The sequence below is a fragment of the Ursus arctos genome, unplaced genomic scaffold (genome assembly GCF_023065955.2).
Source record: "Ursus arctos isolate Adak ecotype North America unplaced genomic scaffold, UrsArc2.0 scaffold_25, whole genome shotgun sequence".
Taxonomy (NCBI): domain Eukaryota; kingdom Metazoa; phylum Chordata; class Mammalia; order Carnivora; family Ursidae; genus Ursus; species Ursus arctos.
This window is the reverse complement of record NW_026622930.1, coordinates 15,109,724-15,132,708: the sequence shown is the minus strand read 5'-3', so window position 1 is coordinate 15,132,708 and position 22,985 is coordinate 15,109,724. Positions and strand designations below refer to the sequence as shown.

At 41.4% G+C, this 22,985-nt stretch overlaps 1 protein-coding gene across 1 annotated transcript; it reads left to right on the top strand.

Moving 5' to 3' along the window:
* The first annotated feature begins 12,764 nt into the window (after positions 1-12,764).
* GPR65 (G protein-coupled receptor 65) lies at positions 12,765-22,373 on the top strand. Its single transcript, XM_026515499.4, has 2 exons — positions 12,765-12,846; positions 20,699-22,373. Exon 2 carries the CDS (start codon positions 21,155-21,157, stop codon positions 22,178-22,180), a length of 1,026 nt encoding a protein of 341 aa, XP_026371284.1. The 5' UTR covers positions 12,765-12,846; positions 20,699-21,154; the 3' UTR covers positions 22,181-22,373.
* The last annotated feature ends 612 nt before the right edge of the window (positions 22,374-22,985 follow it).

The window sequence follows — 22,985 nt, the reverse complement described above, 5'->3', positions numbered from 1 at the left end:
TCACTAGTTCTTATTAGTTCCTATATCAAAGTAATTCCTTACACAGAAAAATATCTCTTGTTTCAAATTTCTAATCTATGTTCAGGAAACCATTAGAAAAGAAAGCTTCTAGTAAAAAGGCAATTAAATATAAACGGAGGAAGAGAGATCCATGGACAGCTGGACGCAGGAGTCAGATCTGCTCAAGAGGTGAGATAAAAGAAAATAGCAGTTATGAGACAAGTAATCATGTGTTCAGCTTCCCTTGCTCCTGCGGTCTAGGGCTTGAGATAAACAAGAAAAGAAGTGCCTCTCAGTTCTCAAATTTCAGATGAGTTTTGAAAGTAAAGACTGTCTTTGTCTTCAAGGAGCAGCGTTTCTGGGTATCTCATCTGCACATCACCCACAGCAAATTTCTCATTTTTCCAACGTGAAAAGTGTGATTAAAATCATATGGTCTCTTGAGAAAGATGAGAGATCTTGCCTTTTAATGCAAAGTTACTGATAAAGTCTGATAGTAGTCTGTTGTCTCTAGAAAATGGCTCTACTTTTAGAAATCTGAAGTCAGCCCTCAAATTCAAGGGCAGAAGCCAAGTCTTTTTCCTCTTTGTACTTCCCAAGGGCAATATCCAAACTGCAGTAGGTACTCAATATGTATTAGTGAAATTGAACTTAAAAAAAAAAATCACTGTAAAAATGATGCCTCAAATTACTGGGGTAAGTATGGAACTTTTGAAACATGTGGAGACATCTGGATAACTATTTGGAATTTTTAGATTTATGCTTCACACCACACATAAACTACAAATGGACAGAGCTCTAAATGTAAAATATGAAAACTTACTTCTAATACAAACACGGGTAAAGTTTTAGATTTATGCTTCACACCACACATAAACTACAAATGGACAGAGCTCTAAATGTAAAATATGAAAACTTACTTCTAATACAAACACGGGTAAATTCCTGAATAACTTGGGGGTCTAAATATGATTTAATATTTCAATATAAAAAAATAAAAGTTTAATTGAAAAAAAATCACTGAATATGGGGCGCCAGGGTGACTCAGTCAGTTAAGCACCCACCTCCAGCTCAGGTCACGATCTCAGGGTCCTGGGATCAATGGGATGGAGCCAATGGAGCCCAGGTGGGGTTGGACTCCCCCACTCAGTGTGGAGTCTGCTTCTCCCTCTCCCTCTGCCCCTCCCCACTTGTGCACTCGAGCACGTGCTCTCTCCAATAAATAAATAAAATCTTGTTTAAATTTTTAAAAAATACTAATAAATTCACCGAATAATCATATTAGGGGATAAGGAAGAAGGATTATTTACAAAAGAAAGTGGAAACATTTCTTAAAGTAGAATCTCCTGGGGCATGAAAGAGCACAAAGTATATTTCCTTCATGAACTATCCTGTAACATCTGCTGTTTATCTGATTTTTTCGACTTTGACGTACGTTGCTTGATTGCACTTGCTAATAATGTCCCTCTGTTCAGTGACTTCTAAAATATGTGTAGGAATTCTGTTAATTCAGGACTTTATATAAAGACAATAACAATAGTTCAGAGGACAGAACCCACATAATGGAATAAATTATATATTGCTTACTAAACATTTTCTTAAGCAGAATTCAGATAAAAACTGCTAGAGCAGAGAACAAGGTGGTGTAGTCATTAGAATCAGCCCTGGAGTCCCAGCCTACTTCACGGCTCGCCACAAAACTAAGACAATTCCTGTCTTCATACTAATCTGAATATTTCCCCCCTCCCCCGTTAGTGTAATCTACAGTCATTGAAACCCTTGCCCCCTCTGGCTGATTCCCCAGGGGAGTCTTGGTAGGAGGCAGGTTCCACTCTTTCAGGAGGGAAGGAGCCAGATCATCCTTCTTCCTGCCCCCAGCAGCAGAGGCTCTGGCAGCGACCAGCCTCCCTCAGCCAGTTCCTTGAACCTGCGACTTCGATCCTGTAAGGGAAACTAGCTAGATGTAAGTCAGGGCTGCCAAGAAAGCACCCTGGAGCCATGTCAGAGTCCAGAGGAGGCACCGGCAGGAGGCTCCATCAGAGGAGCCCTGAGTGCCTAGAACAGCAGGGTCAGAAGTGCCATCCTAATCTATGGCTCAGGCACGGTGACCTGGGCTGTCTTTCTGGTCCTCTGGCTCCGGCCCGTTTCACAAGGCTGGTTCGGCAGCTTTTCTGCACCCCATCCTGATTTCGAAGTCATTCATTTTCTGCTCAAGTTAGCCACAGATGGTGCTGTTGCCCTCAGCAGAGAACCAGGCTGCGATCCAGAGCGGAGGCAGTCATCCAAAAGAATTCTCAACCTCTATCTGCATTCCCCACCCACACCCCCCACCCCCACCCTCACTCCCCGACTTTAAAACACTCTCTTTGCCACCACTCGTTCTTCCCCCGGTCATTGGGGCTGTGTGGATTTGCTCAACTAAGAGAACTCCAGGAAGTTTTGCACTCCTCCTACGTTTCACCCTTGATGTGTCTGTTCTTTGGATTGTCAATACCGTTTTCTGCACTCCTGCCAAGGGAAGAATTTTAGAATCCACCTAATCCCAAATCCTAAGCATGAAGAAAATGACAGTGCAAGAGGTTTCCACCACCCAAAAGATTTTTTTTTAAACATCTGGTGCAATGCTGTCCAACACATGTAATTTGAAATTTTCTAGTACACGTTTTTTTTTTTAAAGCAGATGAGATCAATTTTAATGATATATTCTATTTAATCCCAAATATCTATGTATGATCAAATATGTAATCAATATAAAATGTATTAATAAAATTCTTTGTGTTCTTTTTATCATACTGCCTTCAAAAACCTAGAGTGTATTTTACACATACGGCACATCTCAGTTTGTATTAGCTACATTTCAAGTGCGCAATAGCCACGGGTGGTCAGCAGCTCCTGTATTGGACAGACCAGATCTGGTGGATGGTGGGCCCTGGGCTGGGCGCACTCAGTAAATGTCTACCTCTGTGGCTAAGGATGAGGCTGAAGAATTTCCACTCTTTGCTAGAGCCACCCTAACAAAATACAACAAAACTGTGGTTTAAACAACACAAATCTACTTTCTCCCAGTTCTGAAGTTCAAGATCAAGGTGACAGGAGATTTGGTTTCTTCTGAGACTTCTCTCCTTGGGTTGCAGGTGGCTACATCTCTCTGTGTCCTCACATGATCTTTCCTCCGTGCTTGCAAGTCAACGGTGTCTCTTTGTGGGTCCAAATCTTTTCTTATAAGAACATCAGTCAGATGGGAGGAGGGCCCATGCTAACAGCTTCATTATAACTTAATCACCTCTTTAAAGGCCCTGTCTGCAAATACAGTCACATTCTGAAGCACTGGGTGTTGGGGCTTCAATACACAAATTTGAGGGGGACACAATTCAGCCCGTACAATCTCTCACCGTGGATAAGTATCACCCCATTGCTCAACCATAACACACTCATATTGAGTATATGGTTGATCTCTGATCAATAAACTTCCAGCCAAAGTCAACAGAACTCAGAATTTTCTCAGAAAACTTAAATGTACACTTTGGTGTCCGAGGGAAAATCTGTTGCATAAACAACATACTTCTGTTTGTTTTGAGAATTCACAACTGTGCACACATAAGTCGGGAACTATATTTTCCTTCCAAGGAGGAAATCCTAGTTCCCGATTTCTTCTTACAGACTGTGTTAAAGGTAATCACTTGCTCTTCCCAGGACACAGCTGACAGGTGCTCTTCTGTATGACTTACCTCATGCTGTTGTGCTTTGGAAATATCCTTTCTTCCGTATCTAAATGTCTAAAGTCTTCTCATTTTTAAAGATACATCTGAATGCTGCCTCCTTCTTATGTTTCCCTTGATGTATGTTTAAAGCAAACTTCCCTCCCTCTAACGTCTCATGCATCTTCTGTATAAGACTCTAAAGTTGGACAAAGGTTAAGTCCTATGTATGATTCATTATAATTTCTATTACAGCATCACAGTGTTATGCTATGGCACAGACAGTGTTCATTTATAATAGACACCTAGTAAGTGTTGATAAATATTTGTGGAAAGATTTGCTGAAATAATATTTAATCTGAAGGCTCAAAATAATACCTCTTTTACCTGCTGCCAAAACTCCACCCTGGGGGAGTCAGCCCACGTGTTCAAGATGTTGCTAAAATACATCAGCCACAGAATCTTTCAAGAGATCACATTTGGGGCACAGGAGGAAGGAATAAAACGAGCAGGTCGAGAGCATCTGAGAGAAGCAGGGAAGGAGTGGAAGACAGAACAGAACTGAGAGGCTTAACCAATTTTATCACTGGACTCAGAGCGGACCCTGGTCAGAACAAAGACCCTATGGAAAAATGAACTATTGGAAATGACTCTAGCCTAATTCTACTGGGTTGGCCTCGGCCTGGGTTTCTGTCTCTTTTTTATTTGTAATTCTGGGAGCCAGGATTAGAGTTTAGCCCAACCTCAGGGCATTCACCTGGACCTGACATGTTCCCTAGTTGTTGCCTACTCCCCAGGAACCAGGCCAGAAACTTCTTTCTCTGCCTGCCACCTAGAGTCCTGCTCTCAATGGTTTGACTACCTGGAACCCGCAACTGTCCACCTCATCTCTATCCCATTTAATGTGGTTGGGGTATTGTGATATAGTAAGAGATATATATTTGGCCCCCAGTTCTGGTACAGAGTTCCTAAAACCCTCATCATTTCATGAGTGAGCTAGGTGGTAGAAGCATCTTTGGTTATAACATTTGGCCTTAGTCCCTGGTTCCTGATAGAGCTTAAAGACTCTTGGAATCAGCAGAGTGATGAGAATCCCTTTTTTATCCTAATGAGATGACTGGTGGCTTATCGCCCCTGGAGAGCTTCAGGATGAGGGGTGATCACTAGAAAGACAAAGGCATGCCAAGAGGATTAGAACTTTTAGTCCAACTTCCTGACCTCCTAGGAGAGGAGAGGGGATGGAGATTGAGTTAATCACCAAGTTCCCAATGACTTACTTAATCATTATACCTATGTAATGAAATCTCCATGAAAAAAAAAGTAAACTATTGGGTTTGGAGAACTTCTGGGTTAGTAAATACAACCACATACTGGGAAAGTAGAGTGCCCCAATTCCACAGGACAGAAGCTCCCGAGCTCAGGACACTTGTAGACTTCTCCTATATACCTTTTCATCTGACCATTCATCTGTATCCATTCAAAATATCCTTACATAATCTTTTATATAACTATCCCTCATAATAAACTGATAAATGTGAGTAAAATGCTTTCTTGAGTTCAGGGAGCCATTCCAGGTAATTATCGAATCTGAGGAAGTGGTTGTAGGACCCCTTTATTGCTGGTTGGTCAGAAGTAGTGGAGGCCCAGGACTTTTGACTGGCATCTGAAGGGAGGGTAGTCTTGTGGGACTGAGCCCTTAACTTGTGGGATCTAATTCTCACTCCAGGTAATTAGTAACAAAATTGAATTAAATTGTAGGACATGTAGCTGGCGTCTGAGTGTTGGACAATTATTTGTTGTTGTAATGGGAAATCCCACATATGTGGTATCAGAAGTGTTCAACGTGGGTAGAAACAGACCATAATAGTAGCCGGTCCTCCCACGCACCAGCCTGCAGCAAACACAAGCCCAGCATTTGTACTTATGCCTGTTTGCAAGAACTACCTGCCGCATTCGTTTCGTCTTCCTGCTCTCTGATCTTGCTCTCTAGATTTTCGATCCCTGACTCCATACTCCTGTTGTCAATATTGTTTTTTGGCTTTCCACCTCCACTTAGAGGCTACTTCAGCAGCCCTGGTTCCCTATTTCACTTAGTTGATTTTGACACCAACAGTTTTGGATAATGGAAGCCAAATAGAAGCCTCAAACACTGTTTGGGTTCCTATTACCCCTTACTGCCCCACTCCCCAACATCAGGAAAGGAGAATTTGGACAACAACATGCTTTCCCAGTCCCATCTCAGACTTTATTGCCTAATACTATGGACTGAATTGTTTCCCCCAAAATTCATATGTTGAAGCCCTAGCCCCCCATGGTCACTGTATTTAGAGACAGGACCTATCAGGAGGTAATTAAGGTTAAATGTGATCATAAGGGTAGGGCCCTGATACAATCAGATTAGTGCCCTGGTAAGAAGAGACCAGAGTGCTTATGCTAGCACACTTGTGTGCACACAAGCCTTCTCTCTCTCTCTCTCTCTCTCTCCCCACCCTTCTATTCCCCACCCCGAACACATAAAGACAGAGCTGTCTACAAGACAGAAAAAGAGCCCCTACCAGAAACGGAATAACAGACACCTTGCTCTTGGACTCCCAGCTGCCCCTGCTATGAGAAAATCAGTTTAAGCCTCCTAGTCTATGGTATGTTGTCACAGCAGCCTGAGATGACTAAAACACCTACCATCTATGCTTCTTGCATGCCCAAACCATGGAATCGAAATTTCTTCTTTTTTAACATATAATTTTTTAAAATCAACAATAAGTAACCATGATTATTAGAAACTTCAGTTTCAAATGACTTAAAATATGCCATAAACCCAGAGCATTAACAGAATATTTAGGTTATAAAAAGAGAACGTTTCTTGAATATTGACACTTGCCTGAATTAACCCTGATTTCATAATTTCCTCCTACATCGGACTACTGGCACCCATTCTCCATGTCACAATGTTCAGAGGGACTCAACAATATATATACTGAATTAATTATCTGTTGTTGTGTAACAGATTATCTGAAAATCCTAGCTTAAAACAACAAATATTTAGTGTCTCTCAGTTTCCGTGAGTCAGGAATTTAGGAGCCCCTTAGCTGGGTGGTTCCAGCTCAGGGTTTGTCATGGTGTCACAGTAATTTTGTTAGGAGGAACTGTAATCATCTGAAGGCTTGACAATCCACTTCCAAGATGGCACACTCAGAGACTCAGCATGTGGACCTTTTCTCATGGCACGGCAGCTGGCATCCCTCAGACCAAAGACAGAGAGCGAGGAGGAAGTCACGGGATCTTTCTGACCTCATCTCCAAAATAGCACACCATCACTTCTGCTTTATTCTATTCACTAGGAGTGAGTTCCCAATTCTAGCCCACACTCAAGGGGTGGGGAAATAGGCTTTACGTCTCGAAAGGAAGAGTGTCAAAGAATGTGTGAACATATTTTAAAATCGCTACACACACTCATGACGGATTTCAGCAAACACTCGTACAATACAGTATTAAATACTGCAGTAACTAATATTTGGTGAATTAATTTAAAGAAATGAGTATTATAAAACACCATAAGAAATGTGCTCAATTACTGCGCATTTGCAAAGATATTTTAGCAACCTCTAAAAAAGTGCCAGGGAGAATAAAGACTAGCATTATTTTCCATAAAATTGCAGCTATTTCTTCTTTTTTTTTTAAAGATTTGTATTTTTATTTATTTTAGAGAGAGATGTACACTTACTATCCTGACATCAAAAATTAAGTTAATCATCAGTCTGTACACCTACAATACATCAGAGGAAACGAATTTGGAGTTAATATCCTTCTTAACATTTGTGCATATAATAAAGGCCATTAAAGTTATTTATGTAATTTATAGACATCAAGAAATACATATTAGGTCTCCTAAAAAGGTATTTAGTGTATTAAAGCCTCTAGTCTTTAGTTTGATAACATATCTCCCTTTTGACTATTACTCTACTTAAGGTGATCTGACTTGACTTTGAGTCAACGGTATTTACAAGTCTGAAATGACAGGCTGTATTAGCTCAAGATTTTGAAAAATGCTGGAGTCAAATAAACTAATGGTACAACGGTGCAAAATGGAATTTAATCACTGAGGAAGGGACAGTGGGAAAAGCAACCAAGGGCAAGAATTCAAAAAGAAGGTGTTTCCTCACTCCTCTCTTTTCAGGGGTTCTGTTTTCCTCGTCACAGTCTCTTAGCCAGGCACCCATCCCAGACACCGTTGTTCTCAAACTTGGGAACATCAGAACTTCTCGGAGGGCTTGTTAGAACACACACATCGCCAGACTCCCACCTGAGCTTCTGACACCCTACGCTTGGAGACGGATGGGTAATTGTAGCTCTCGAACATGACATCAGTCACGTGACATCGATGCTGCTAATTCGAGACCCACACCTGGAGAACCATGGATGTAGGTGATTCCAATCTCAGGCCAGAACCACAGATGCAAGAAATAGAACATTCTTTATCTTTCTGTAACTCAGCTAAAATCGTGTTTCAATCTCTCATTCTGCCATGGTGGTGGAAACTTAATCCCAGTTCATTTGGGGTCCAAACTCACCTTCCCCTGGGTTCTGCCTGCATTCGTATGCTAGGGCTGCCACAACAAAGTGCCCAGACTGGTGGCTTGAACAACAGAAATTAAATTTCTCACAGTTCTGGAGACTGTGTAGTCTAAGACCAAAGTGTTGGCAGGCTTAGCTTCTTCTGAGGCTTCTCTCTGTGGGTCACACGTGGCCAGCTTCTCCCTAGGTCCTCATGTGGTCTTTCCCGGGTGTGCGTGCTTCCCTGGTATCCCTATGTGTCCAAATATCCTCTCCTGATAAGGACGCCAGTCATACTGGATTAAGGCCCTTCATTTTAACTTAATTGCCTCTTTAAGGGCCCCATCTCCAAATACAATCACATCCTGAGGTACTGGGGGTTAGGACTTCAACCTACGAGCTTTGGCGGAGGAGTGAAGGGACACAATTCAGCTCACAATACCAGCTAAGATCCAGGGAGTTTTCAAAGATACAAATGTAGTGATCTGAAGGGGCACCTGCACCCCAATGTTCATAGCAGCAACGTCCACAATAGCCAAGCTATGGAAAGCGCCCAGATCGCCATCAACAGATGAATGGATAAAGAAGATGTGGTTTATATATACAATGGGATATTCCTCAGCCATCAGAAAGGATGGATACTTACCGTTTACATCAACGTGGCTAGAACTGGAGAATATTATGCTGAGTGAAACAAGTCAATCAGAGAAAGACAGTTATCATATGGTTTCACTCATGTGTGGAATATAAGAAACAGCGCAGAGGATCATAGGGTAACGGAGGGAAAGCTGAATGGGACGTCAGCAGAGAGGGAGACAAACCATGAGAGGCTCTTACCTCTAGGAAAGAAACCGAGGGTTGCTGGAGGGGAGGTGGGTGAGGTAACTGGGTGATGGACATGAGGGAGGGCACTTGTAGGATGAGCACTGGGTGTTATATCCAACTGAGGAACTATTGAACTCTACGTCTGAAACAAATGATGTACTATATGTAGGCGAATTGAATTTAAATTTTAAAAAAAGAAAGAAAAGAAAAACAAATAAAAGAAAATGAAAACAGCCAGATACCTGTCTGGCTCAGTTGGAAGAGCATGTGACTCTTCATCTCAGGTTTGTGGATTCAAGACCCACGTTGGGTGTAGAGATTACTAACAAATAAAATAAACTTGAAATGTAAATGTATAATCTAGGGGCAAAAAGTAAAAATATTTAAAATTAAATAAATAAATAAATAAATAAATAAATAAATAAATAAAATGGAAAAAAAAGATTCAGGGCAAAAGGTAAAAATATTTATAAATAAATAAATAAATAAATAAATAAATAAATAAATAAAATGGAAAAAAAAAGATCCAGGGAGTTTTCATGTTGTCAATGCTGGAGGGTAATAGCTCAACCCTTGGATCTCAACCACTTCTGTGTGCCCTCTGTGGCCTTCCAGAAATGATTCTACTCCCCCTGTGCTGTGCTAGGCACAGGGGAGCTTGCTGAGGCTGTCTCTGGCCTCTCCCACACACACCCTTGGGTCTTACCACCTAGCCTTCACCCTGGACCCGAACCACGGGTCCACCCTCCTCCCCAGATCTGACACCTCATCTGGAGTAACTGCCGCCCCACCTCACCGCAGGCCTCGCTGGGGAGGGGGGTGCAAGCAGTCAGGATGCCAAGTCCCTGTCTCAGATGCCACATCTGAGCTCTCATAACTTCCTCTCTCACAATCCTGCGCGTCCCACCCCCACCAGGCAGAAAAACCCTTTCTCTGCTCTTGCGGGCGGAGAGCTCCGCTTCGTCCCCACAGGGACTCTCCCTAGTAGACTGTCTGTGCTTCAGTAATTTCCACTCTCCCACGCGGCAGACATTTTTTGAAACTCAAACCCTAGGATTGTCTTCTCCCTCCCATCTGCGGGTCTACTTCTCTGCCAAGAATTCCTCTTCTGATGCAAGACATGCAAAATAGCTCATTGCATTGGGTGGGAGTGAGAAAAGGAAATAGGTCCGTATTTCAGAACATCCCCTGCCTTGTGTGCTTGCTGCTTTAGCTGCTGGAATTGCTCCCAAAAGGCCACGTGGCATCGCGGAGGCCCGTTCACCGGCGGCTTAGGCTCTTGCACTGCCTGCCCCGTGGAGAAGTGGGAACGGAGCAGAACCACATTCTCTTCCCCTTTTCCCCACGGGTGGTGCAGGCGCATGGGCCGCAAATAGCTGGCACATTAGCAACCTCAGCCCCTCAGGCAGTGTTCTGAATTAACTGCTAAGTGGTCTTTTCTCACCGTGGAGCTGTTAAAATGTCACAGAGACTCAATGCCCTGAAATTTCCAACTGTTTGGTAGGTAGCCCCATGGTTGAAAATATGGTATGGCCATATATTCTGGACTACATGAGAAGCAAATTTACTGGGGCGCCTGGGTGGCTCAGTGGGTTAAGCGTCTGCCTTGGGCTTGGGTCATGATCTTGGGCTCCTGGGATTTGGGAGGGAAGGGGGGGGGCCCTGCTCAGCGGGGAGTCTGCTTCTCTGTCTCTCTCTGCCCCTCCCCCCTCACGCTCTTTCTCTCTCTTTCTCAAATAAATAAATAAAATCTTTCCAAAAAAATTTACTATAGGTTGTTAATGTCTTATTGCATGGAATTGGCCAAGTTTTAACATAGGATGACCGCACAGGTTTTCTCCTATTTAATCAGAAGTAAAAGTTTGATTGTGTTTCTTGGGTCTTGTAACTATATTCTTTTTTTTTTTTTCCTGAAGAGCAAAATACACAAATATTTTGATATGGATATGAATATACCTTTCCCCTAAAAGCAGAAGTCTAGTCTATTTAGGCAAAATAAGGGACTGTGAGAGTCATGAAAGAGCAATGCACAGAAGCCACAGATAATTGGATGTACAAAATCAAGCAAAAATGGGAATTTTGGATTAGAGTCACAAGGAAAATGAAATCATTACTTTTGGTTTTGTAAAGTCTTAAGGGTTTTATTATTAATTTTCCACATTATACTTAAATTTTTCATTATTTCAATAAAAATATGAAGTATTCTGAATTTTGAAGTTACTGTATGCTAAATTACTTTGCAAATTCTCATGTACCTTATAAATGTGAGTTCTTACTTTTATTATTCTCCATGAGAAATCCACAAAGGAAGTAACGCAAAATCCCTTACATTCGTGTTTCTGTCCTGAGTAACTCCAAGATTGAAAGTCTTGGTTCTATCACAAGGTCATCTTTTCTACTTCTGTGTGGAACTTAAAAAAACAAAAACCCCTACCAACAACATCTTCTGATATCCTTTTACAAAAACAGACTCAGATGGTCCTGAAGACAGTTTTTAAGTGTAAGTCAAATTTATCCACCCCACATTAATTCTGTCCTTATAATGTTTCCCCTTCCTTTGTAATAAAAGTTTACGAGGGCCAAGTTCAAACATGACGTCTCTGACTTTTTTATATCTCAAAAGTTCTGGGAGTTAATTTCACCTCATATTAAACCATTCATAGATTTGGCAGCACCTGTCAGCATGTTAAAGTACTACATGAGTTTTCATTAAAACAATTCTGTCTTTCTCAAATAAATGTTCAAGTTTCAAAGAATTATTGATTTGCCGAAGCCAGTTAGGTCAACTGGTTATAGCATGGTTTTTAGCAATCTCTGCTCTCTATTCTGAGAGGGGAATCAAAGGAGAAAATGGTCTACAAAACAATACTATATAGCTAATCCCATTGGTCAAGAAAGAAAGAAAAAGGAAGGAAGGAAGAAAGGAAGGAAGAAGGGAGGGAGGGAAGGAGGAAGGGAGGGAGGGAGGAGGAAGGGAGGGAGGAAGGAAGGAAGGAAGAGAGGGAGGGAGGAAAGGAGGAAGGGAGGGAGGAAAGGAGGAAGGGAGGAAGAAAGGAAGGAAAAGACTTCACAAAGTTGCCACCATGAAGCAAGGAAACATGCTCATTACACACCCACCATCCATCTTCCCCAGCTGCTTTTGTCCCAGGAAGTTCATCCCTCTGAATCCATGTTGACCATCCTTTCCTATATCACATCCAGTGATTCATCCTTTCATTTCTTCTTTTCTTTCTTTCTTTCTTTCTTTCTTTCTTTCTTTCTTTGGACATCTCTTGGAGTACTTACCCGTTTTTGCCCCTACATTATGGTTGTTACTGAACATGCCTTTCTCTCTCACTGGCTGATGAGGTCCTCGTGCACCATAGCCAGATCCTACATCACTCCCAGCACAACGCCCTGAGAGTATAATGGATATATGTGCAGACAGAATAAATGAATGAGTGAGTGATTACATGAAATTCTAGTACATATTCTATTAAATAAACACGTATAATATCAGTATACATTGTGATTAAGATGCAAAGAGGAAAGTGAATCATAAAAAGTATACTACAGTAACTAATAAAGAAAAACATCTTAAAATATTTAGGAGACTTCTTTTGTTAAAGCTTGGATAATGTTAAGTCCTCACTAAGAGGCTGCTTCCTCATTGTTTTGTGATGAAATATGAGTACAATTTCCTGTCCCCTCACTTGGGTTGGTTTCTCAGCTCAGTGCAAGCAGATTAAGCCAGCTCCTCGGTGGACAAGATCGTCACCCCCAAGAAACATGGGTAAGTGTAAGATTAAACAATAAAATAAGATTTTTCTGTAGATAATATACTTTGGGATGATTGTCAGCAACGTTCACAACCTTTTATCGAGTTTAGGTTATACGAATGTGATGAAGCAGAACTTTATGAGAGAGAGAGAAATGGGGAGATTGACACATGGTTTCCTCTTCTCTGAGCAGTGGTAAAAGGATGTCAAAATTAACATTTAGAAATAGTTAGGTAAAACTACCGATATACAAAAGAGGAATATTTATGCTCCATTCACTTTTCAGGAAACATCATATCAGCAAATTGAATTAAGAGTTTGTGAAGAAATCTACCAGCTCCCAGCTGTAGAGCCATCCTGTACCATTTCCTGGTTGGTACGATGATCTCGTGATACCTTTTATGTCATCAGAAATACTGTCAAATTTGGAAATAGGACTTCCAGTATTAATAAATATTAAGTCGTAATTCTTAACAAGTGGCTGTCAGTGTCTAGCACCTAGTAGTCTTAATAAGCCGCTATTAAACCCATCGATGAAGGGAAGGAAGGGTTTCCTATAGCCTGTAGGAAAACATTGTCATCAGTGATTTGTACTAACCAGGAGCTGGTAATAATGGATATATTTTAATACACTGGGGATTATCTTGTTTTGACTTTTGGTAAAAATTCAAGTCAAAATTAGAAACTTACCCAAATTTCTTGGCACTGGTTCTAAAAACAATTTGTCCAAATTTTATTAAAGTAGTGAAAATGTTATCTGAAAAGAGATATGAATAATAAGAACTATATATTCCATTAAAATCTCACAAGCAAAAAAAAAAAAATCTCAGATTCACACAAATTAATTCAGCAAGTATTATCTGCAGAGCTTGGTATCATATGTGAAATGTTGCTGTACAAATTACATTCTGAGTGCCTCTGGCATCTCTGCTGTGCTCTGGGGAGATGGTCAAAGATGACCTCCTCTCAGGACATATAGGGGACAGCATAAGGACACCTGCAGACTAGCAGTGTGTCATTAAAACAGTACTATCATCTAATACGTAATGAATGCCTCCCACGTGCCAGGAACATCATGTGCGTTCTCATTTTATTGTCACCATAACTCTATAAAGTGGGTGTTAATATGACCTGTGAAGACTGAAACTTAGAGAAGCAGCATCATGGTCACAAAACCCTCAAGGGTTGTAAGAGCCTTTGGGAAAGTCTCCAGAGCCACACGCAGAACGACAGCCTCATAACCACTGCTTCATAACCACCAACAGAGAAGACGCTCTGCTTCATCAAACTATTTGATCTTGTGGTGGTTTTAGTCAAGGCAGGAAACGTTTTTACAGAGAAAGAAATTCATTCCATTGAGAACTTTATAAATCCTCCTAAAATCATGTTTCCCTTTTATCCATCTTTTTTGCTTCCTGAAGAGAAAAGCTGCATACTTATTAAGATGAATAGAGGAGGAAGGGGCACCCACTGCCGATCCCCCCCACCCCACCCCTGCCCTGACCTCTCAGTCCTGGTCCCAAGGAAGGATGTTTTCAGGGTTGAGGTGTTCTCCCCAGACACGTGAGCCTAGTGATAGAGGGGACCCTGTGCAGCCATCAGAGCACAGTTCCATCCTCCATAGCTTATTCAACCCTTTGTGCATTCCAGACTTTTTTCTAGTGTCGTTTTCCTTCTTCACTTTTATCCCTTAGAGGTCCCTTTAATGAGGATTTTGGGGTAAATTTTCTCAGTGGTAGTTTATCTTAATTCGTCCTTAATTTTGCTCTGGTTTTGACATTTAGTTCTGTTGGGTATATAATTATAGGCTGACATAAATGTTCATGGCCACTCGGGAGTATCAACCCACTGTCTCCTGGTTTGTCTTATTACTTGTGTGAAGTCCTTCGTCACTCTAAAGTTCATTCTTTGTAGGTACTCCATTTTTTCTCTCTGGCCCTTTTTTTCTTAGTCTTGGATCGGCAGCATCATTGCAGTGTGGCTAAGTGGATGTAGATTTCCATCTTTGTTTTTAATCCTATTTGGGATTTGCTGGGTTTCATAAATATGAGGATTCCATGTCCTTCATCAGTCCTGGACAGCTGTCGGTCATTATTTTTTCAAACATTCCCTATTTTCTCTCTTCTGTCCCTTATGGAACTCCAATTAAAATACACGCTGACCTTTTTGCTTTATCCTCCATGGCTTTTCGGGTTTTTTCCCATCTCTTTAACACTCTGATAATTTCATATTATTTCCTTAGATCTATCTTGCAGTATATTAATTTCCTCTTCAGCTAAAGCTCATCAGTGGATTAGCCCCTGTGTTGGTTTTTTAAATTTAAATTATTACATTTTTTATTTTTGGAAAGCTTTTTTCAATCTTATTAAAAATACGTCAATTTCTTTTTTGTAGTCTCTTGTCCTTGCTCCTGCGTTTCAATTCCTTCCTTTGTTTCTTATTTTTTTAAAAATTTTATGTATTTATTTGGGAGAGAGGGAGTATGAGGGGGGTGGGGAGGATCAGAGGCAGAGGGAGAAGCAGGATCCCCGCTGAGCAGGGCTCCACCGCGGGACCCTGGGATGATGACCTGAGCCAAAGGCAGACGCTTGGCCAAACTGAGCCACCAGGCGCCCCTCCTTTATTTCTTATTAAACATTCTTGTTTTGTGTTGTATATCAATTTTTTCCTAAAGTTTTTGTGGATCTGCTACTCATCTTCCTCATTTTTGATGAATCTCAAACGTAGTGGTTAGTGTGTGTGTGTGTGTGTGTGTGTGTGTGTGTGTGTGTGTTGTAATGCGCTCATATTTGTTAGAACTCTATCTGTGAGGATTCTTTTTTATTTATATTTTCTGTTGAAATATAGTTGACACACAATATTACATTAGTTTCAGGTGGACAACATAGTGATTCGATGACTCTCTACCTCATTCTATGCTCACGGCAAGTGGAGCTACCCTCTGTCACCGCCACACAACACGATTACACGATTACAGTAACACTAACTTGATTCCCTCTGCTGTACCTTTCATCCCTGTGACTTATTCCATAACTGAAAGTCTGTATCTCCGCCTCGCCTTAGCCCAGCTTGCTCACCCTCATGACCCCGGCCTTCCGGCAACCATCCGTTCTTTATGAGAGAATTCTTTGAAGCCTGGGTTGAGAGAACTTTCCTCAAGGGATGATTTGTATCTACTTCTTCCAGGTGCCTAGGATATTTGCTTTTCCATATAGCAAACTTTCATTCTTGGGGAATTCATTTTCATATTGTTTAAATTATTTATTGCTCGCTTTGGTTTCTATGGATTACTTTTCACATGTGAGAAAAGAAGTAAAATCCTATCAGTTCTTAAGAAGCTCTCTATGCTCCATCGGCAGGCCACACAGATGCTGGTGAGCTGTCACGATTCTCTGTAACTCATTCCACAGAGCCTTTGATTCTACTTTCTAACTCTTTAATTGCAGTCTAACACGATGCAGAAACCCGCACGTGTACAGCTTGGTGAATGCCTACAAAGAACACGTTCATGGACTCAACACTCACAGCAAAACCAGAACATGGCAAATTCTCAGAAGTCCCCCTCGTGCCCTCTTCCAGTCATTACCCGGCCCCTCCTCCAGGGTAACCACTACCTGACTTCTTTTTTTTTCCCTGACATTTAAATGTTACATGTGGGGGCACCTGGGTGGCACAGCGGTTAAGCGTCTGCCTTCGGCTCAGGGCGTGATCCCGGCGTTGTGGGATCGAGCCCCACATCAGGCTCCTCTGCTATGAGCCTGCTTCTTCCTCTCCCACTCCCCCTGCTTGTGTTCCCTCTCTCACTGGCTGTCTCTATCTCTGTCAAATAAATAAATAAAAAATCTTTAAAAAAAATAAAAAATAAAAAATAAATGTTACATGTGATACCCTATAACCAAAGCAAACAAGGCTTTGTCCACCTAACATGCAGCAAGCCAATGAAAACTGTCGCTCTTGCAGTGAAGAAAGGTAGGCTGTTTATTAGTGAGGTCCCACCCAGGAGAACGGGGAGCTAATACTCTAGAGTCCTGAGCTCCCCAATGGCTTGCAGGTGAAGGCTTTGAAGGGCAAAATTTGGGGGAGGGGTCTCCCGAGGAAGTGGACGTCATTGAGTGGAGGCCCATGACGTCCTGCTAACAGGTGCTCTGATCCAGTTTCATCCGGCCCCCAAAGGTCTTTTCCATCTCAGGGGACTTAGATTCTGAAAATATCTTTATTCCTCTGTTAGAGATTTCATTTGGTACATTTAGTAATTATACCTTTAAGGTAGTGCTGATTAACTACTTGTAAGCTCATGGGATTGCATTCCTACAGGTTCCCTGGCCCGTCCAGCCATGCCTGCAGGTGGTATAACCTCTAGGGCTCATTCTTTTTTTTAAGAGATTTTATTTATTTATTTGAGAGAGAGAGAGAGAACGAGCAGGGGAGGAGTACAGGGAGAAGAAGAAGCAAACTCCTCACTGAGCAGGGAACCCAATGCGGGACTCAATCCCAGGACCCTGGGATCATGACCTGAGCCCAAGGCAGACGCTTCACTGACTAAGCCACCCAGGCGTCCCTCTAGGGTTCGTTCTTGCATCTGAACTGAGAAGACAGATGCGGGCTTCAACTCCACATGATTTTTGCAACAATGCAGACATATCATGCTACGTATATAGCAATCTCACAATAGGTCTTATCTACATTTTCTTCCTTACCACATTATGAGTGGTGAAAGATAATTAATTCCAACTTTGAAATAATTCACAGCGGATTCTGAACTCAACAATAGACTCTTTGAAGCTCAGTCTCATGACGCTTAAGAACTGGGAGATTGTTTTGAGTGTGGTAGCAGGATATATGCTTCTTTTAGCCATCTATTTCTTAAATCAAGTGCAGGGAAAATTAGAGCCTGTCTAAGTAAATCCGATACTTTATCCATTGTAGAAAAGAAATCCATGGGCACATAACAACACATTGTTACTAAGTGTGAGGACATGATGCAAGATGATGATTTTTGCAAGTTTATTTGAAGCCTGTGTAGTCTAACAGACAATATGGAAGTGATGCTTTCCAGAAAACATGTGATCACTTTTGTCCACTTTACAGAAATGATCATTCACAAATTATTTTCTTTAATTAGATCTGTTATTATGGCTAGAAGACTTGTACTAATCTATTGGTGCTACTATTTCAGTAGAAAATAGAAAATAATTCTCTTCTTTCTCAACAAAGCTGGCCTGCATTGCTTCAAAAATACCTCAGCTTTATAAGGCATTTTTATGTAAAAAGCAGAAAGCAAAATAATTAAGAGTCAAGAGGCTTTATCTGGCATTCCAACCTAGGATTGCGGCCAAGTTCTACCAATGATTACATAGGTATTTCTGGCTAATGGCTTACTATGTGGCTTAATGCTTTATTTGTAATATAAGGTTATAATAAATAGCATGGAATTGTAGTAACACATAAATTATAACAAAATATGCCATTTTAAATGGTGCCTAGCACATAGAAAGCCTTTAATAAATGGATCACTGTTCTGATTTCTGACAGTGTAGATTAACTTTACCTACTTTTATTTTTTTTATTTTTTATTTTTTTAAAGATTTTTATTTATTTATTTGACAGAGATAGAGACAGCCAGTGAGAGAGGGAACACAAGTAGGGGGAGTGGGAGAGGAAGAAGCAGGCTCATAGAGGAGGAGCCTGACGTGGGGCTCAATCCCGGAACACCGGGATCACGCCCTGAGCCGAAGGCAGACGCTTAACCGCTGTGCCACCCAGGCGCCCCAACTTTACCTACTTTTAAATCAGATAGTATATATTCTTTTGTGCCTGCCTTTTTCTATCACTCTGCATTATGCTTCTGAGCTTCAACTGTGTTGCGGTCGGCAGCAATCATTTGTTTATTTTCATCGATGTATAGATTTCGATTGTGTCAATATTTACTTATCCCTTTACTTCTCTGCTCTATTGCAAGCGCTCATGCCACTTGAGGGCTACGACAAATAACACTACTGTGAATACTCAGTTCTGCCCCACATCCTTCAGTAAACACACGTATGTGTTTCTGTTGACCATACACCTCGAAGTGGAATTGCTGAACCACATGATATACTCTAAGTGTCAAAACAATTTTCCAACCCACAGTACATGAGTCCCAGGTGCTCCACATCCTCACCACAACTTGGTAATTTCTGTCTTTCTCATTTCATTTATTCGGGTGCGTGCGTAGTTGTATCTCCCTGTGGTTTGGTTTTAGCTTGTATTTCCTTGATGACTGACAACGTTGAGCACGGAGATCCAGCACTGATTCATGGCTGGTGGGCCGTTCACAGGACTACACTACGAGTGTAGACGCAGGCCCCATTCCCCCGTGAGGGCCCGCCAGAAGCCTTGAATACTCAGGGATTTTCCAACATGGCTCCTCACGGAAACACAGCGGAGACAAGGAACTTGGCAACCTTCCCTGCTGTCCGCAAGCGGCTGTCCAGTTAGTTGTTTTCTTACGTTTATTTTCTAGTTCACCTCTTGCGTGAGGGCCGACGCTCCAGGATCCCCACACGCGTGGGACGGCGAGCCCCGCTTCCCGCCTGCTGGGTGCGCTCCGTCCGCTCGGTCTCTAGCTTTTCGGCCTTAGAGGCTCTCGTTACTCTTGCCATGCACTCTGCTTCCGGGACGTCCAGAGTCTTCTCAGGTACCTTCCGGACCTCAGCTCCCACTTCCTTTTTTCCATCACCATTTTTTTTTTTTCCACTCTGGAAGTTTCACCTATTGATAGAAAAGGTTGGTTTGTTTTCACATTCTGTTCATATTTCTAGGTGTGGTAAAACAAGAGGATTTGGGGAGTTTTAGTGCTGCACTTTAAGAGTGACATATAAACAGGTGCTCTAAATATGGTTTCTTCTGCTCGCGGAACCCTTGTGACTTGTGGTAGCAAGGCCTCTGCTGTGCTCAGGGCTCACTCAGACCTGGAAAGGAGTGGTTTTGGTGACCTCAGGCACACAACAAGAAGTCAAATCTTTCTTTCCTCCCTGCAGAGTGACTCTACCGAGTGTTCTGTGAAGTTCCCCATCACATAAGTCATCCAAAGCGCTAATAGGCCTCACTAGCAAGGGAATATAGACAGAAGTATTTCTTTACTCCACTAGGAAAAGAAGGATAGGGTCTCTGTTCCTAAGTGAATCTATAACAACAAGACTAAGCTAACAAGCAATCAGATACAAAGGTAGACACTGATGACAAGATTTTGCCCAGAATTGAGAACATTCTGCCCTCTCTTTCACCAAAGTACAGGAAAGATAAAGTGCCCCCAAAGGAAGCAAAGGGAAAACAAAACATTCAGCGCTGTCTAATGATTTATGAAGTTTCAGCAAGCCGCGGTATTTTAAAATAGTTCACTCCATTATATTTCTTGTGACAATATTTTCTTGGCTAATAAGCTGATGTTGAAAGTGCCTCCTGCCTAGATTGCATATGAAATTAAACATTTGAAGTCATATAACTATACAGTTTATCATACAACTCAAAAGCATTTACTGATTACAAACAAATCATTACATTTGCCATTTTTATTAGCTCCGAAAATGACATTGTAACTTTAGTTCTGGGATCATGTCCAGTGAGAAATGGAATTCTCAGCATATTCTCTATAATAGAATAGAATTTAATCTATCACCTTGTGGATGATTCTTATTTGAAATAGAGAAAAATTCTCAGCTTGATTTCATTCACTGAAGTCACTTAAATAATTTGCCTTTTTGAACACCTTCGTTGTAATTTAATACATTTTTGATATCTTCAAGAAATGAAATAAAAGAAGATTGTTTCAAAAGCATGATACATCTGCTAAACATCTAAACTATTCTAGTTCATCTTTCTCTACAGAAACAAAGGCATTTTAAAAAGAGATGTCAATCTCTGTGAAAACAAAGCCTTCTATATTCATGTGTGCGCCAATTTCCTACGTTTTGTGAAGAAAAACAAAATGGGGACAACACTCTGCGGACGCTAAGGGATGACCCAGGTGGTCCCTGGGGATTCTTCACCAGCATTCTGTGATAATAAGAACGTGGACTTCTGCTCGTTAAAATCCACTGGCCTTTGTGGCTCACTGCCAGGAGGCCGGATCCTGACTTCCGACCATCGATATCTTTGTGGAAATTGGTCTACATCCACCCTTTAAAAGCACCGATGAATGAATCAGAACTTCTGCAAGCAAAGAAAAATGGACACGTTTTAGTAAAAAAGAATGAGATGTTAAAAACAAACCGGAAGGAGGCAAGACTTACCTTGCTATTTACCTTCTAAGAACAAATGTCGTTGCCACCTTCATAGGAGAAGATGAACAGCACCTGTATTGCAGAACAGCACGACCTGGATCACTATTTGTTTCCGGTTGTTTACATCTTTGTGGTCATAGCCAGTGTCCCAGCCAACATCGGATCTCTATGTGTGTCTTTTCTGCAAGCAAAGAAGGAGAATGAGCTAGGAATTTACCTCTTCAGTTTATCACTCTCCGATCTGCTCTACACATTAACTCTCCCTCTCTGGATTGATTACACTTGGAATAACGACAACTGGACTTTCTCCCCTGCCTTGTGCAAGGGGAGCGCTTTCTTCATGTACATGAACTTTTACAGCAGCACGGCCTTCCTCACCTGCATCGCCGTCGATCGGTACTTAGCAGTGGTCCACCCTTTGAAGTTTTCTTTTCTAAGGACGAGAAGATTTGCCTTCATGGTCAGCCTATCCATCTGGGTATTGGAAACCATGTTCAATGGTGTCATCCTGTGGGAAGATGAAACGACCATAGAATATTGTGACCCGCAAAAGTCGAATTTTACTTTATGCTACGACAAGTACCCCCTGGAGAAGTGGCAAATCCGTTTCAACTTCTTTAGGACGTGTACAGGCTACGCAATACCGTTGGTCATTATCATGATTTGCAACCAGAAGGTCTACCAAGCTGTGCAGCATAATCAAGCCACGGAAAACAGTGAGAAGAAGAGAATCATAAAACTCCTTGCTAGTATCACATTGACTTTCGTCTTGTGTTTTACTCCCTTTCATGTGATGTTGCTGATTCGCAGCATCTTAGAGCATGACGTGAACTTCAGTGAACCTCTCTTTAACCACCACAGATCTGCGAGGCAGACGTATAAAATGTATAGAATCACGGTGGCATTAACCAGCTTAAACTGTGTCGCAGATCCAATTCTGTACTGTTTTGTAACTGAGACGGGAAGATCTGATATGTGGAATATATTAAAATTCTGTATGGGGAAGCTTAATAACTCAAAAGGACAAAGGAAAAGCATACTTTCTATGTCTACCAGAGACACTGTGGAATTAGAAATCCTGGAATAGAAGCAAAGACTTTTTTTAAGGTACACGGTATCGTATCATCAAGATTATATTTTGAAGAGGAAGTCAAGCATGGGTGGGGACGAAGTGTTCCAATTGACTATTTTAATCCTCTTCAATGGAAATCTTTTAGAAGTGTACGGTATGGTTCCCTGGCTGTCATTAAATTGAATATTTAATAAAATGTAATATTCTCCTGATGACTCAGGACCATTATTATCAACGACAATTGTTGTTCTTGCTGTGTTTAATCTGTGCTATAGCCTTTCAGAGGTTAGTAGATACATGGAACTCTGTGTCCTTAAATCAGTGAGCTTTGTGTCTGCTTTTCATGATTTTTGTCACTCTTTCTGTGGATTTCAGGCCATCAACAATCAGTTTTCCCCACTGTATGCATCTGTCTCCAACAACCCCAACTACTAAATACTGCTTCTAATTTCATTAGGTAACAAATATTTATCGGGCCCCCTCTGTGTACTAGACTTTGTGTTAAGAGGTTACAGAAGAAATGGTCTTATGAAGCCTTATTAAGCGTACCTCAGTTTGGAAACTGGTAAGACTTTTTATAAAGAGAAAGTAAATAGTCTGAAGGCCTCTTCTAAGATATAAAGCTATGGGCTACATGAATGCTTTCTCGGCTGCTCACAGACCTTCTTTATTTTCTTTGAAATCATAATTTTTAAAAAAATTACAGTTGAGTACAACATAGCTGAAATTACCAGAAGTTTAGTGTCTAGACAAAAAGACATATTATAAACAACATAGGCACTTAGGCCATTAAATCTTACAGTCAGGGACTTCTATTTGG

Excerpts from the sequence above, each read along its gene's own strand:
- GPR65 (XM_026515499.4), top strand. The coding sequence starts at position 21,155 with ATGAACAGCACCTGTATTGCAGAACAGCACGACCTGGATCACTATTTG.